Consider the following 18868-nt stretch of genomic DNA (forward strand, 5'->3'; position numbering starts at 1 on the left):
CCATTGGATCTAGAAAAGCACAACTGTCCTCGACAGGGATAGTGGTACGCTTAGCTAGAGTAGAAACTGCTTCCTCCACCTTAGGGACCGTTTGCCACAAGTCCCGTGTAGCAGCGTCTATAGGAAACATCTTTTTAAAAACAGGAGGGGGAGAGAACGGTACACCTGGTCTATCCCATTGCTTAGTAATAATTTCAGAAAACCTCTTAGGGATTGGAAAAACATCAGTGTAAGTAGGTACTGCATATTATTTATCCAATCTACATAATTTCTCTGGGACTACAATAGCGTCACAGTCGTCCAGAGTTGCCAAGACCTCCCTGAGCAATATGCGGAGGTGCTCAAGCTTAAATTTAAATGTAGACATATCAGAATCAGGTTGATGTATCTTCCCTGAATCAGAAAAATCACCCACAGATTGAAGCTCCCCTGCTTCAGCTTCAGTACATTGTGAGGGTGTATCAGACATAGCCACTAAAGCGACAGAGAGCTCTGTATTTATTCTAGTCCCAGAGCTGTCTCACTTTCCTTGCAATCCTGGCAGTTTAGATAATACCTCTGTAAGGGTATGATTCATAACTGCCGCCATGTCTTGCAAGGTATACGCAATGGGCGCGCTAGATGTACTTGGCGTCCCCTAAGCGGGAGTTATAGGTTCTGACACGTGGGGAAAGTTAGACGGCATAACTTCCTCCTTGTCAATTTCTTCTGGTGATAAATTTTTTAAAGCCAGAATATGGTCTTTGTAATCTAAAGTAAAATCAGTGCATTTGGTACACATTCTAAGAGGGGGTTCCACAATGGCTTCTAAACATAATGAACAATGAGTTTCCTCTATGTCAGACATGTTTAAACAGACTAGTAATGAGACCAGCAAGCTTGGAAAACACTTTAATAACTGTGAACAAGCAAAAAATAAAAACGGTACTGTGCCTTTAAGAGAAAAAAACAATCACAGAAACTGCAAAACAGTGAAAAAAAGCAGTAAATTTTACAAAATTTTTACAGTGTGTATAATAGACTGAAATAGCATTGCACCCACTTGCAAATGGATGATTAACCCCTTAGTTTCAAAACCGGATAAAAAAACGATATAAACCTTTTTAAACAGTCACAACCAACTGCCACAGCTCTACTGTGGCTCCTACCTGCCCATACAATGACTTTGGAAGGCACAAAAACCCTTTAGAGAGGTCCTATATGTTTAGGGGACTCCTTCAGGGAAGCTGGATGTCTCAAGCTGCAAAAACTACTGCGCAATTTAGACGCGAAAATAGGCCCCTCCCAACCTGTACTCACAGTGAGAGGGCCTTAAAAAAACTATCCCTAGGCAAAATTTAGTCAGCCATGTGGAAAAAACTGGGCCACAGAATAAAGTTTTATCACCATTTGTCATAAACTTTTATATACATCAAGCAAACGTTATATCTATTCAGAAATGAGAGTAAACAACAAAAATATTACCCTTTACAGCAAGCATGATACCAGTCATTATTAAATCACTGTAATCAGGCTTACCTTAAATAAATCAGGCATTGTCAGTATTTTCTAGCTTATCATCTCTCTAGAAAAATTTAAAACTGCACATACCTCAGAGCAGGTAACCCTGAACGCTATTCCCCCAGCTGAAGTTACCCATCTCTTCAGTTATGTGTGAGAACAGCAGTGGATCTTAGTTACAACCTGCTAAGATCATCAAAAACCTCAGGCAGACTCTTCTTCAACTTTCTGCCTGAGACTAAAATAGTATAACTCCGGTACCATTTGAAAATAATAAACTTTTGATTGAAGATAAACTACATTAATGCACCACATCTCTCTAGCTACTTCCCTTGTCGAGAGCTGCAAGAGAATGACTTGGAGTGGCAGTTAGAGGAGGAGCTATATAGACAGCTCTGCTGTGGGTGATCCTCTTGCAGCTTCCTGTTGGGAAGGAGAATATCCCACAAGGAATGGATGAATCCGTGGACTGGATACACCTTACAAGAGAAAATAGGTTCTGAACAAAAGTCAGATACCTCAGGAAGTTTAGCCAACATCCTATGAAAAAAGAGATAATGTAGAATATAGCGGACAAACCCTTGACAAGGGCATCCTGGAAACTGAAGGATTCTAAGATTTTTAAAGTTACCAAGAAAACTTCCAATCTTGTTTTAAATCTCTTGTGTTACAGACTTTCTGGCCTGCATAAAAAATTCAATGACCGAATCAAATAAATCTCTATGTAGCAAAACTAGGCGTTCAAACTCCACACCATGAAATTAGAGATTTAAGATCTTGATAGAAAAAAGAACCTTGAGACAACAGATTCTGTCTCCGAGGAAAAAAGCAATGGAAAGCAAAATGACATCTGCACTATGTCTGCAAACCAAGTCCTGCGATTCCAGGCAGGAGCAACTAATAATACTGATGTTGACTCCTGTTTGAAAAAACAAAGAAAGGAAACAGGTATGCTAGATGAAAGTCCCATGGACATACCAAGGTAACAAATATGTGAACCTAGGATCTTTTGATCTTGCACAATTTCTGGAAGTGTGAGATTTAAGTGAGAGGCCATTAGAACTATGTCCTGTAAGCCTATTGGATAAATAAGCGATCAAAAATGTCCTATGGAGAGACCACTCTCATGAATGGGCCGATCAACTGCTAGAATGATCCCCCTCCCTATTGTTCACACATGGTATTTGGATTACTAATATGAATCTATAATTCCACTCTACCTAACACAGAGTAATAGACACTTCCAACATAGCCAGTGGACTGCAGTTAACCACCCAGATAACTTATGTAGGACACCGCCATGAAGTTGTCCGACTGAAAATGGATAAACTTGTCCTCCTTCAACTGAGGCCAGGGCTGACTAGCCCGAAGATCACTCAAAGTTCCAGAATGTTTATTGGTAACCTAGCCTCAAGGTGATACCAAACTTCTTACAATCTTCGAGAAACCGAGACCACCCCCCAGCCTTAGAGACCAGAGTTTATCAGTAAAATAGACCAAGACTAACGAAGGAAGGATGTCCCAAGGGACAAAGACAGACTTTGTGTCCTTTAGAAAAAGATTGACTAACGGAGAAATCCAAAGCAATCATTGTGCCAAATGTAGATAATTCATTAACTACCGAAGTAGCATAGCCATTATAGGGGCCTCAAGTGACGAAGGGACTAAAGAAACTGTGACTAAAACAGCAACCAACTTCCATCACTGAGCAACCAATGGATGGAGCTTATTGTAGGAAGAGACACACCCTCTGGATCTTAATAATGCAAAGTTTAGACAGGAAAACAAAGGGGAAAAGACTGTGAAGGATGTTCCCATTATACAAGAGGGAATCCAGACCAATATGTTAAGGGATATGAAATCCAGGACAGGACTGTAAATCCTTTGGATAAAAAACAGGTTGGGGTAAAATCTCTTGACTCTGAGATTACACAGGTACTAGGATTAATTATGCCCCTATCCTCCAAATCCTTTTATAAATGTTGCTGCTCTTAAAGATCGTAGACAACAATTAGATAGGACTGCTTGCTGGTGAATCAGATGGACTCTGCTTCAAAGAGAATAATAACACTCGATCACTTGAAGGATAAAAGAATGAGTTTGGATATCCAAACTATTTTCAGGGTAGAACCTGAAATGTAAAAACGTATACATAAGTTTATACAAAGTTTAAAAATCTGTACATGACATAAGCACCAGATGTAGTACTAAGTATTTTCACATAGTTAGACTGTTATGTGTCCTTCCTGACTAAAGAGGTAGCACATATAGCACATATAGAGCAACAGAGACTGCATATACTCAAAAAGTGAATATACAAAGTGCATTGTTAATGAAAATATTCAGAATTAATGCTCAGGGTCTGCATGATAAATGCATATGCATACATATAAATCACTCATACAATGGAATAAAAGAGATACCAATAGATCTCATTCTCTACATATAGCGGAAATATTTATAATCAATGTTTAGTAACTGCATATAAATTATACTTAACATTAGTATAAAAAAGATACCGATAGATCTTATTTCTAAAGGATCTCCACAGTTTTATTAAAATACAGATAAATACTGCAAACTGCAATAGGAAATAAACATGTAGAGTACAATGAATGAAAGGCATATACCTAGAGGAGTATATACTATACAGGGAGTGCAGAATTATTAGGCAAATGAGTATTTTGACCACATCATCCTCTTTATGCATGTTGTCTTACTCCAAGCTGTATAGGCTTGAAAGCCTACTACCAATTAAGCATATTAGGTGATGTGCATCTCTGTAATGAGAAGGGGTGTGGTCTAATGACATCAACACCCTATATCAGGTGTGCATAATTATTAGGCAACTTCCTTTCCTTTGGCAAAATGGGTCAAAAGAAGGACTTGACAGGCTCAGAAAAGTCAAAAATAGTGAGATATCTTGCAGAGGGATGCAGCACTCTTAAAATTGCAAAGCTTCTGAAGCGTGATAATCGAACAATCAAGCGTTTCATTCAAAATAGTCAACAGGGTCGCAAGAAGCGTGTGGAAAAACCAAGGCGCAAAATAACTGCCCATGAACTGAGAAAAGTCAAGCGTGCAGCTGCCAAGATGCCACTTGCCACCAGTTTGGCCATATTTCAGAGCTGCAACATCACTGGAGTGCCCAAAAGCACAAGGTGTGCAATACTCAGAGACATGGCCAAGGTAAGAAAGGCTGAAAGACGACCACCACTGAACAAGACACACAAGCTGAAATGTCAAGACTGGGCCAAGAAATATCTCAAGACTGATTTTTCTAAGGTTTTATGGACTGATGAAATGAGAGTGAGTCTTGATGGACCAGATGGATGGGCCCGTGGCTGGATTGGTAAAGGGCAGAGAGCTCCAGTAGGACTCAGTCGCCAGCAAGGTGGAGGTGGAGTACTGGTTTGGGCTGGTATCATCAAAGATGAGCTTGTGGGGCCTTTTCGGTTGAGGATGGAGTCAAGCTCAACTCCCAGTCCTACTGCCAGTTTCTGGAAGACACCTTCTTCAAGCAGTGGTACAGGAAGAAGTCTGCATCCTTCAAGAAAAACATGATTTTCATGCAGGACAATGCTCCATCACACGCGTCCAAGTACTCCCCAGCGTGGCTGACAAGAAAGGGTATAAAAGAAGAAAATCTAATGACATGGCCTCCTTGTTCACCTGATCTGAACCCCATTGAGAACCTGTGGTCCATCATCAAATGTGAGATTTATAAGGAGGGAAAACAGTACACCTCTCTGAACAGTGTCTGGGAGGCTGTGGTTGCTGCTGCACGCAATGTTGATGGTGAACAGATCAAAACACTGACAGAATCCATGGATGGCAGGCTTTTGAGTGTCCTTGCAAAGAAAGGTGGCTATATTGGTCACTGATTTGTTTTTGTTTTGTTTTTGAATGTCAGAAATGTATATTTGTGAATGTTGAGATGTTATATTGGTTTCACTGGTAAAAATAAATAATTGAAATGGGTATATATTTGTTTTTTGTTAAGTTGCCTAATAATTATGCACAGTAATAGTCACCTGCACACACAGATATCCCCCTAAAATAGCTATAACTAAAAACAAACTAAAAACTACTTCCAAAACTATTCAGCTTTGATATTAATGAGTTTTTTGGGTTCATTGAGAACATGGTTGTTGTTCAATAATAAAATTAATCCTCAAAAATACAACTTGCCTAATAATTCTGCACTCCCTGTAGAATTGTGTACAGTAATATCATAGGACATGTAATGTCTTGCATCCCCAAAGACAGAAGTTCTGCCTATGCAAAAATTATTATTTGTTTAACAGCATAGTGTACAGAATTTGCATGATGCAACAGTATATAAAATGCAGACTGACATAAAAACTATCTGTTTACATCCCAAGGCAATGATGGGAGTAGAATTCTTAATTGAGTTATAAATATAGGGGGGTAGTTATCAACGTGTCAACTTTCCTGCCTTCGCCGGACCAATACGCCAGCCTAAGCTCGCCTCACATCGCCGCCGCGGACCTGAAAAAATTTGCCTAAGTTATCAAGTAAAGCTGTCAAAAAGCAGCAGGGCGATGAGCAGCGGACTGTGCGAGTTATCACTCATCCGATCTCGCTGCTCTTCGGCTGTTTGACAGCTTTCTTGCTAGCCTGTCACTAAGCACTCACACTAAACTACACTGTTCTACCCCCTATACCGGCACCCCCGGAGCCCCCCGCAACTAAATAAAGTTACTAACCCCTAAACCGCCGCTCCTAGACCCAGCCGCAAGTCTTATAAATGTATTAACCCCTAAACCGCCGCTCCCGGACACCGCTGCCACCTACATTATACCTAGTAACCCCTATCCTGCCCCACCTATACTGCCGCCCTCTATAATAAAGTTATTAACCCCTATCCTGCCGATCCCGCACCTCGCCACAAATAAATAGTTTAACCCCTAAACCGCCGCTCCCTGAACCCGCTGCAACCTATATTAAATTTATTAACCCCTATCCTGCCCCTCTACATCGTCGCCACCTATAATACATTTATTAACCCCTATCCTGCCCCCCACTACACCGCCGCCACTGTAATAAAATTATTAACCCCTAAACCTAAGTCTAACACTAACCCTAACACCCCTCTAACTTAAATATTAATTAAATAAATCTAAATAATATTTCTATTATTAACTAAGTTAATCCTATTTAAAACTAAATACTTATCTATAAAATAAACGCTAATATAGCTACAATATAAATAATTAGGTTTGCACCGATACCGATACTAGTATCGGTATCGGTACCGATACCAAGTATTTGCATGAGTACTTGTACTCGTGCAAATGCACCGATACTTAAACCGATACCTCCACTTCCTACCCATATGCTATCTTGTGGCGTTTTTTAAAACTGCATGTTCCCATTTCATTTTAAACTGGAGTGGAGACTAAACTAAAAATTGTCTACTACTGTTCTGCCAATACCCATTGCTATTATTTGTAATATTGTAGGAGAGATCACTGTACCTCGTTCAGACAAACCCCTGAAGTACTGGGCAGTTAATAAATAGATTTCCAGCTCTGGCTAAAATGACCGAAAAATATCTTTCTGCCCCATGTAGTAGTGTGGAAAGATAAAGGCTGTTCAACTTAGCATCGAACCTCCATACAAATGTCAGTTTGACGTTATATAACAGCCCTACAAGCCAATTGTATCACCCCTTTAAATTTAATATTTTATTGTAATATTTTTTATTTATAAACATGTTCAGTGAACTTTGTGACAAATAAAACTGTTTTATTATTTCATGTCTTTTGAATTACAGTCCTTTATTATAATAATAAAGAAGGAATCTTAAATAATTAGTATGTATTGTGCTTGGTAAACTGTCACATGACATTAAAAAAAAAGTATCGGTAATTGGTATCGGCAAGTATTTGAAAACAAGTATCGGTACTTGTACTCGGTCATAAAAAAATGGTATCGGTGAAACCCTATAAATAATAATTATATTGTAGCTATTTTAGGATTTATTTTTATTTTACAGATACCTTTCAATTTATTTTAACTAGGTACAATAGCTATTAAATAGTTATTAACTATTTAATAGCTTACCTAGCTAAAATAAAGAGAAATGTACCTGTAAACTAAAAACTAACCTAAGTTACAATTACACCTAACACTACACTATACTTTAATAAATTATTCCTATTTAAAACAAAATACTTACCTGTAAAATAAACCCTAAGATAGCTACAATATAATTAATAATTACATTGTAGCTATCTTAGGATTTATATTTATTTTACAGGTAACTTTGTATTTACTTTAGCTAGTTAGAATAGTTATTAAATAGTTATTAACTATTTAATAACTACCTAGCTAAAAGAAATACAAAATTACCTGTAAAATAAATCCTAACCTAAGTTACAATTAAACCTAACACTACACTATCATTACATTAATTAAATAAATTAACTACAAATAACTACAATTACATAAACTAACTAAAGTACAAAAAATAAAAAAAGCTAAGTTACAAAAAATAAAAAAAATAAGTTACAAACATTTAAAAAAATATTACAACAATTTTAAGCTACTTACACCTAATCTAAGACCCCTAATAAAATAACAACCCCCCCCAAAATAAAAAAAAATGCCCTACCCTATTCTACATTAAAAAAGTTCAAAGCTCTTTTACCTTACCAGCCCTTAAAAGGGCCTTTTGTGGGGGCATGCCCCAAAGAATTCAGCTTTTGCCTGTAAAAGAAAAATACAACCCCCCCCCCAACATTAAAACCCACCACCCACATACCCCTAATCTAACCCAAACCCCCCTTAAAATAACCTAACACTAATCCCCTGAAGATCATCCTACCTTTAGTCGTCTTCACTCAGCCGAGCCACCGATGGAACTGAAGAGGAGACCCGAACCGGCAGAAGTGATCCTCCAAGCGGCGCTGAAGAAATCTTCCATCCGATGAAGTGATCCTCCAAGCGGCGCTGAAGAACTCTTCCATCCGGGCGAGGTCATCTTCTAAGCCGGGTCTTGAATCTTCATCCCGCCGACGCGGCACATCCTTCTTTCCAGACGGACTACCGACGAATGAAGGCTCCTTTAAGGGACGTCATCCAAGATGGCGTCCCTTCAATTTCGATTGGCTGATAGGATTCTATCAGCCAATCGGAATTAAGGTAGGAAAAATCTGATTGGCTGATTGAATCAGCCAATCAGATTCAAGTTCAATCCGATTGGCTGATCCAGTCAGCCAATCAGATTGAGCTCACATTCTATTGGCTGTTCCGATCAGCCAATAGAATGCGAGCTCAATCTGATTGGCTGACTGGATCAGCCAATCGGATTGAACTTGAATCTGATTGGCTGATTCAATCAGCCAATCAGATTTTTCCTACCTTAATTCCGATTGGCTGATAGAATCCTATCAGCCAATCGGAAATGAAGGGACGCCATCTTGGATGACGTCCCTTAAAGGAGCCTTCATTCGTCGGTAGTCCGTCGGGAAAGAAGGATGTTCCGCATCGGCGGGATGAAGATTCAAGACCCGGCTTAGAAGATGACCTCGCCCGGATAGAAGACTTCTTCAGCGCCTCTTGGAAGATGACATCGCCCGGATGGAAGAGTTCTTCAGCGCCGCTTGGAGGATCACTTCATCGGATGGAAGATTTCTTCAGCGCCGCTTGGAGGATCACTTCTGCCGGTCCGGGTCTCCTCTTCAGTTCCATAGGTGGCTCGGCTGAGTGAAGACGACTAAAGGTAGGATGATCTTCAGGGGATTAGTGTTAGGTTATTTTAAGGGGGGTTTGGGTTAGATTAAGGGTATGTGGGTGGTGGGTTTTAATGTTGAGGGGGGGTTGTATTTTTCTTTTACAGGCAAAAGCTGAATTCTTTGGGGCATGCCCCCACAAAAGGCCCTTTTAAGGGCTGGTAAGGTAAAAGAGCTCTGAACTTTTTTAATGTAGAATAGGGTAGGGCATTTTTTTATTTTGGGGGGTTTGTTATTTTATTAGGGGGCTTAGATTAGGTGTAAGTAGCTTAAAATTGTTGTAATATTTTTTTAAATGTTTGTAACTTATTTTTTTTTATTTTTTGTACTTTAGTTAGTTTATGTAATTGTATTTAATTGTAGTTATTTGTAGTTAATTTATTTAATTAATGTAATGATAGTGTAGTGTTAGGTTTAATTGTAACTTAGGTTAGGATTTATTTTACAGGTAATTTTGTATTTCTTTTAGCTAGGTAGTTATTAAATAGTTAATAACTATTTAATAACTATTCTAACTAGCTAAAATAAATACAAAGTTACCTGTAAAATAAATATAAATCCTAAGATAGCTACAATGTAATTATTAATTATATTGTAGCTATCTTAGGGTTTATTTTACAGGTAAGTATTTAGTTTTAAATAGGAATAATTTATTAAAGTATAGTGTAGTGTTAGGTGTAATTGTAACTTAGGTTAGTTTTTAGTTTACTGGTACATTTCTCTTTATTTTAGCTAGGTAAGCTATTAAATAGTTAATAACTATTTAATAGCTATTGTACCTAGTTAAAATAAATTGAAAGGTACCTGTAAAATAAAAATAAATCCTAAGATAGCTACAATGTAATTATTATTTATATTGTAGCTATATTAGGGTTTATTTTATAGGTAAGTATTTAGTTTTAAATAGGATTAATTTAGTTCATAATAGAAATATGATTTAGATTTATTTAATTAATATTTAAGTTAGAGGGGTGTTAGGGTTAGTGTTAGACTTAGGTTTAGGGGTTAATAATTTTATTACAGTGGCGGCATTGTAGTGGGGGGCAGGATAGGGGTTAATAAATGTATTATAGGTGGCGACGGTGTAGAGGGGGCAGATTAGGGGTTAATAAATTTAATATAGGTTGCGGCAGGGTCAGGGAGCGGCGGTTTAGGGGTTAAACTATTTATTTGTGGCGAGGTGCGGGATCGGCAGGATAGGGGTTAATAACTTTATTATAGAGGGCGGCGGTATAGGGGGGCGGGATAAGGGGTTACTAGGTATAATGTAGGTGGCGGTGGGCTCCGGGAACGGCGGTTTAGGGGTTAATATGTATAGAGTAGCTTGCGGTGGGCTCCGTGAGCGGCGGTTTAGGGGTTAATCATTTTATTTAGTTGCGGCGGTGTAGGGGGGGACAGATTAGAGGTGTTTAGACTCGGGGTACATGTTAGGGTGTTAGGTGTAGACAGCTCCCATAGGAATGAATGGGATGTCTGGCAGCAGCGAACTTGTACTTTCGCTATGGTCAGACTCCCATTGATTCCTATGGGATCCGCCGCCTCCAGGGTGGCGGTTTGAAAACCAGGTACGCTGGGCCGTAAAAGTGCCGAGCGTACCTGCTAGTTTTTTGATAACTAGCAAAAGTAGTCAGATTGTGCCGCACTTGTGTGCGGAACATCTGGAGTGACGTAAGAATCGATCTGTGTCGGACTGAGTCCGGCGGATCGAAGTTTACGTCACAAAATTCTACTTTTGCCGGTCTCTAGCCTTTGATAACTAAGGCGAATCAGCCTCCCCACAAATACGCTGCGGAATTCCAGCATATTTGAGGTTGACGGCTTGATAACTACCCCCCAATATGTTTAGTACACAAATTGGGTATACTGCAGATCACATAAGAATGTGCTATGGTGTACAGCTGCCTAAGGTCCTTATAAAAAAACAAAAAACATTAGAGAGGATGTTATCAATTCTGAACCTTAGGTTATCAACACAAGAAATGTTTTGCATATTTACCTCAGACGACTGAGTTAAAACCATAGATTGATGCTTACACTTACTTAGTTTTGGGACAGCTATTTAACAGTTACTATTTTTTGTATTGTGTTTTTAGCTTCAAAAGTACAGGGAGAATTCCCTCTGAACTGTTGCGGCTGATAAGCATGATACACTTAAGGTATACAATTCTCACAGATTTAAGTGACCTGCAATACTGGAACATCTTTGCAAGGTAAACATATGTATATAGAGGGATATCTGTAACTGACTATTCTATGGAAATATCAATGGGGACAGAAATATTTTGTTCCATATTTGTACTTATATAACAGTATACAACACCTTATAAAATAAACAGTACAGAGAAAACCTGGTAGAGAGCCCTCTACACTGTGTAAAACACTCTCTCAGACACTTATACAATCTCCCAATGTAATCAGTTTTATATCCCTCTAGTATAGGTAGTGACCCCTTACCTGGGATTGGCAGGCACTGAAGATCAGATTAGAATCTGTTTAGAAGTAGGCCTCAACTGTTGTAGCTAAAATATAGTCAGAGAGTCTCCGGATTGAGAGAGAAAAGCCTGGGAACACTGAGGGGGCAGGACTACCGCTGCGAGTAAAGCTTGTGGGACCGCTGCGCCTTAACTAGTCCGCTGCCTCTGAGGCTGCGGACAGCAATCAACTCGATCAGATACGATCGGGTTGACACTCCCTGCTAGCGGCCGTTTGGCTGCGAATCTGCAGGGGGCGGCATTGCATAAGCAGTTCACCAGAACTGCTTGCGCAAAGTTAGATGCCGACAGCGTATGTTACAGCAAATCATGTCGGCCCGCCATTTGTTAAATCGGCCCCTGTGTCAATGTATAATGACAAAAACACTTTTGGCTATTTGTGAATAAAGTATAGTGCACCAAGCATAATAAGAATATAAACCCAGTCAAAATGTGTTCTCCAGCCTAACTGGAGCTTGCACTGCTGCATCAGTTATTTCTGGTTCTCTTAAAGGGCCATACACATATTTTTATAAAGTGCTCAAATAATAACTCCTAAAGCTGCCGGAGGTTTAGAAAAGGTCAGATGCTCCCCTAATAATGTTCACAATGCTAGCAGAACTGTTAAAGACATGATATGGAGAAAAAATGTGTCATGAGGGGAGCAGGTTAAGTCCCCTGGCTATGCTGTACCTGTGTCAGAGTACCTATAAATAGCCTCTGGCCTGTGTCTGTGATGTGTAAAAGCACTTACCTTATTTGGTATCTAGTAGCAAGCCCATCCAGTGCATCATCGAGTACCGCAGAGGATTGCAGTAGGACGCAACACCTGAGGGTAGTTTTGACTGAAGTCCCATTAGGGAAATGCTGTGCACATAACAGGGTATTCCTGTGTCCCTGTATCATTCAGCTGCTGTGAAGAGTCTTTTCTTTCTTGTTTGTAAATGATACTCCTCAGGGACTCTGGGTCTCACATAGGTCTGAGCTCCCAATTTGTAATGCATAAGCAAGTAGCTGGAACAACCTTTATTCTCAACCATATCCTAGGAGGCCAAGAACAAAACACTGGGGCCTATTTATCAAAAGTCTTGAGGATCTGATCCGACAGTGCGGATCAGGTCCGCAAGACCTCGCTGAATGCAGAAAGCAATACGCTCTCCATATTCAGCATTGCACCAGCAGCTCACAAAAGCTGCTGGTGCAACGCTGCCCCCTGCAGACTCGCGGCCAATCGGCCGCCAGTAGGGAGGTGTCAATCAACCCGATCGGACTTGATCGGGTTGAATTCCGGCGATTCCTGTCCACCTGCTAGAGCAGGCGGACATGGTTATGGAGCAGTGGTCTTTAGACCGCTGCTTCATAACTGGTGTTTCTGGCGAGTCTAAAGACTCGCCAGAAACACGGGCCCACAAGCTCAGTTCGGAGCTTGATAAATGGGCCCCTAAGAGAAAGATGGGAGGTGGGAGGGTTTTAAAGCTCTTGTATGGGTTAATAACCTCCTCCTAGTGGTGGTAAATATATGCCATATGTTATGGAGGACTGTGGACCATCATCATTTTACAAAAGAAATATATTTTTTATCATATTTATTACTTTTATATAATTTTTATATAAAATATTAAAATCAAACATCCTTTTTAACTATTAATATGATTTTTTAAAAATATGTTTTCATTTTATAGTTTCTAAAAATGTTTAAGATTTGTTAATACTAGTTATAAAGGACATTTTGATCTAGGAGTGTGAGCTAAAGAGTTTAGTCCATTAACAACCGTATACAACAAGCAGAAAAGCTGTTCATGGACTCAAAGTAAACTGTGTGCAAAATATTGTTTTTCTGCTCCTATTCACTTGCTAGACTCTGGCAAGAGCAAAAACAATAAAACTTAAAGGGACACTGTAACCAAAAATTTATCCCTCGTGATTCAGATTGAGCATGAAATTTTAAGCAACTTTCTAATTTACTCCTATTATCAAATTTTCTTCATTCTCTTGGTATCTTTATTTGAAATGCAAGAATATAAGTTTAGATGCCGGCCCATTTTTGGTGAACAACCTGGGTTGTCCTTGCTGATTGGTGGATACATTCATCCACCAATAAAAAAGTGCTGTCCAGAGTACTGAAACCAAAAAAAAGCTTAGATGCCTTCTTTTTCAAATAATGATAGCAAGAGAACGAAGAAAAATTGAAAATAGGAGTAAATTAGAAAGTTGCTTAAAATTGCATGCTCTTTCTGAATTACAAAAGAAAAAAATTGGGTTCAGTGTCCCTTTAAGCTTTGTAACCGGCCAGATGGTTTCCTTTTTGGCAGCTGTTTTAAAGTTCAAACTGTTTAGCACCAACAATATAAAAATGTTTTCCACTGTATTTTATTTAACCTTGGTCCAAATTAATCCACATGATAGTGTACCTTTAACTATTTTAGGGGTTGATCACAATTCTTTAGAAAAACATATCAAATGATTTTAAACAGAAAGATCATTAACCCCTTTAGTGCAGATGAAGACCACATGTTGTCATCCACAGGGGGGGTGCTTTCTGAGCAAATCACGGCTCTCCAAATGCTTACCCACACATAAGAGGTGGGGAATCCGGGGATGCCAGTGATGTCACCATGAACAAGTATGGTTAACATCACCAGCTCTGGAGACCCAGAAGTTCAGGCTGCAGTAAAAGAGATTAAGGGAGCTGAATGGATGGGTAAATATTCAAAGCACTTAATATTAGCTCCCGTAAGGCCTAGAAGCACCCAAGACTCATCATTTTAAAGGCTATTACCTGCTCAAATGTCTGTCTTGTATGTGAAGTTTAAACTCATTTAGAAAAATAGGCGTAGAGACCACCTCACGACCCGTTGTTATAAAGCCCATAAGCTCATTAAAGTAAACCCGTATAATTTGTTGTATACGTGATTGCCTAAAGGGGTTAACTGGTGTTCTACATGTGGCTGTCTGGAAGGGGTTAACTGGTGTTCTACATGTGGCTGTCTGGAAGGGGTTAACTGGTGTTCTACATGTGGCTAACTGAAAAGGTTAGCTGGTGTTCTATATGAGGCTAACTGAAAAGGTTAGCTGGTGTTCTATATGAGGCTGACTGAAAAGGTTAGCTGGTGTTCTATATGAGGCTAACTGAAAAGGTTAGCTGGTGTTCTATATGAGGCTGACTGGAAGTCGTTTACTGGTATTCTGCATGTTGATAACTGGAAGTTTTTAACTGGTGTTCTGTATGTATATCCCCTATACATTGCGTTTTATCCTTGTGTTTGACAGGAAGGAATTATCACTTCTCTATATGTGGCTCTCTCATAAAGGTTACAGATTGATCTATGTGTCATTAGCTAAAATGAATGAATCCCTGTTCTATGCACTGTGCATCTTTTTATATGGTTATATAGTAAGGCAAAAAAGATATACAAGCTTTTGTTAGTGTGAGGGTCTGTGAAATGCATAAACAAGTCAGATATGTTGTGTAACTAAAAGAGAAAATTAAGCCCTAATATGTTTTTAATTGTTTATGGAATGCTTTACATTGGAATTCATAAATAAATTACATATACTAATAATACTGCTAAAACCTTCAGAATGTCTGAACATCCGTGTTAGAAAGACGCAAGATATCTTGTCTTGGTCAATTAAACACTATTCACAATATCATAATTACCTTGTTGGTGACAGTGCAAGTACACAATTTCTTCTAGACGAATAGTCATTGCGTAGTCCCAGTAGACACTAAAAAACATACAATTTGATCAAATCAATAGCATGACAAACATTTTAGCTATCAACAGCAGAACATACTATCTTAAGCTTCAAACTGTTCTTTTTCTTAGTATTGAGACATCTTGTGTGAGAAGTCTTGCAAGAGATGGTTTTCTAGAGTATGTTGTACAAACCGTGTTTGTTGAGAGGAGATAAGCTAAAGAGACTTCAGAATGCAAAAGGCCACACAGCATGTCAAAAAAAATATTAATATACAGCAACAAGTCAAAATTGTAAATTGTTGATTTAAAAAGATTCCAACATCTATTATTAACCAGAAAAAAAAATCTGCACTAGTCCACACTTTGGGAGCTATACTATAAGATAACAGTAAGGTGGCATTTAGTTCCCACAAGACTCCACAACATATATAGTTCAGCTTCTCCCTTAAGTTGGAGAGATTGTGAAGCGCGTGGCACTGTGACACATATATGGTGGGACTTCCAAAGATTAGGACACTATGGAACATTACATTCACAAACGCCCGTTCACTAGGAATTCGAGTATATCCTGCTCCTGAGGTAGGTCTCCTGCATCAAGGTATACCAAATACCCCAAATTCAAGTGGTTACCAATTACGCTATCTTCTTATGGCAACAAAGTTGGTCATTGCAAGAGCTTGGAAACAACCTAGCTCCACATCCCTTACTCAAGTTACTTCAATAATGAAGTACTTTAAGAACATGGAGAGCTACGTCTTCAAAACACTTGGTAAGTATGATCTATATACTTTAATTTGGACTCCTTGGACTAACATTTATGACAACTAATGATCAATCTAATTTACAAGTAACTGAGACTCAAGACAAACGCCCAGATACCCATATTAATTTATTCCTCACCCCCTCTTCTCCTCCCCCTTCCTCCATCCCTTTTTTATTTTTTATTTTTTTACTACTCTCTTCTCTCGCTATTCTTTATATATATATATATATATATATATATATATATATATATATATATATATATATATATATATATATATATATATATATAATACTGTATATGGCTCTTTAGGCTACATGGTTCTATTGGTATACTTGACTACCTAGTGCAAGTCATGAATATACTTATCATTAAACAAATGTAATACAACATTATATTTAAAAGGTATTACCAGTTTTAAATGTGTTATTATTATTTAATTTAACAGTTGCAATTGTTCGATAATTACTAAATATCTTCATATAAATAGAGGTTTCAATGTCCACAGATTTTTGATAGCAATGTTTATTTGTAAAACCTCAATAAAAGATTATTATAAAAAAAAAAAATCCAACATGTGAGAAAGATATTAATACTTCTTTGCAGCACTATGTGTAACAATCTTGTGGCCCTGTCATGGTTTGAGTGTAGGAGGTAAAAATTATTGGGATCATAAATGCTGACCTTGATGTACAATCGGAAAATGACTGAATGGAAAAAAAGAGCAGATGTCTACACATGCCGCGTACAAAATAATACATTGGACAGATAAGACACTGTTGAATGGCAAATAGCTTCATTTTTGCAATCAAAAAGAAGCCACATAAAATATTGATTTTTTTAAAAAAAACAGACCATTAGATTTAGAGTTTTGTCGGTAAAAACCTGCGGCTCTAACGCTCCTTTTTTTTCCAGCACACCCTAAAGCCAATGCTGGTATTGAGCCAAATTTAGCTCCCGTTCAACCCGCAATACCAGCGTTGCTTACGGTAGCGGTAAGCTGGAAAAACGTGCTTGTGCACGATATCCCCATAGGAAACAATGGGGCTGAGCTGGCTGAAAAAAAACCTAACACCTGCAAAAAAGCAGCGTTCAGCTCCTAACGCAGCCCCATTGTTTCCTATGGGGAAACACTCTAAGTCTACACCTAACACCCTAACATGAACCCGGAGTCTAAACACCCCTAATCTTACACTTATTAACCTCTAATCTGCCACCCCCAACATCGTTGCCACCTGCATTATACTATTAACCCCTAATCTGCCGCTCCCGACACCGCCGCCACCTACATTATCCCTATGAACCCCTAATCTGCTGCCCCCAACATCGCCGACACCTATATTATATTTATTAACCCCTAATCTGCCGCCCCCAACGTCGCTGCCACCTACCTACAATTATTAACCTCTAATCTGCCGACCGGACATCGGCACCACTATAATAAATGTATTAACCCCTAAACCGCCGCACTCCCACCTTGCAAACACTATAATAAATTTTATTAACCCCTAATCTGCCCTCCCTAACATCGCCGCCACCTACCTACAATTATTAACCCTTAATCTCCCACCCCCAACGTCACCGCTACTATAATTAAGTTATTAACCCCTAAACCTAAGTCTAACCCTAACACCCCCCTAAATTAAATATAATTTAAATAAAACAAAATAAATTTAATATAATTAAATAAATTATTCCTATTTAAAACTAAATACTTACCTATAAAATAAACCCTAATATAGCTACAATATAACTAATAGTTACATTGCATCTATTTTAGGAATTATATTTATTTTACAGGCAACTTTTGTATTTATTTTAACTAGGTACAATAGCTATTAAATAGTTAAAAACTATTTAATAGCTACCTGTAAAATAAATCCTAACCTTAGTTACAACTACACCTAACACTACACTATCAATAAATTAATTAAATAAATTAACTACAATGATCTAAACTAAAATACAATTAAATAAACTAAACTATATTACCAAAAAAAACAAACACTAAATTACAAAAAATAAAAAAATATTACAAGAATTTTAATCTAATTACACCTAATCTAAGCCCCCTTATAAAATAAAAAAGCCCCCCAAAATAATAAAATTCCCTACCCTATACTAAATAACCAAAGTAATCAGCTCTTTTACCAGCCCTTAAAAGGGCTTTTTTGCGGGGCATTGCCCCAAAGTAATCAGCTCTTTTACCCGTAAAAAAAAATACAAGACCACCCCGCCAACATTAAAACCCACCACCCACACACCCCTACTCTAAAACCCACCCAATCCCCCCTTAAAAAAAACCTAACACTACCCCATTGAAGATCACCCTACCTTGAGCCGTGTTCACCCAGCCGGGCCGAAGTCTTCATCCGATGGGGCAGAAGAGGACATCCAGACTGGCAGAAGTCTTCATCCTATCCGGGCAGAAGAGGACATCCGGACCGGCAGAAGTCTTCATCCTATCTGGGCAGAAGAGGACATCCGGACCGGCAGACATCTTCATCCAAGCGGCATCTTCTATCTTCATCCATCCGACGAGGAGCGGCTCCATCTTCAAGACCTCCGGCGCGAAGCATCCTTCCTGGCCGACGGACTAACGACAAATGACGGTTCCTTTAAATGATGTCATCCAAGATGGTGCCCCTCGAATTTCGATTGGATGATAGGATT

General features: G+C 38.7%; 1 protein-coding gene across 1 annotated transcript in view; it reads right to left on the reverse strand.

The window, feature by feature from the left end:
• LOC128647017 (small G protein signaling modulator 1-like) overlaps positions 1-18868 on the reverse strand; it is a 692799-nt gene that overhangs the window by 162415 nt on the left and 511516 nt on the right. Inside the window, 1 exon segment of the mRNA XM_053699830.1 lies at positions 15393-15460. Within this exon segment, the coding sequence (XP_053555805.1) occupies positions 15393-15460 (68 nt within the window).

The sequence above is a fragment of the Bombina bombina genome, chromosome 2 (assembly GCF_027579735.1).
Source record: "Bombina bombina isolate aBomBom1 chromosome 2, aBomBom1.pri, whole genome shotgun sequence".
NCBI classification, from domain to species: Eukaryota; Metazoa; Chordata; class Amphibia; order Anura; family Bombinatoridae; genus Bombina; species Bombina bombina.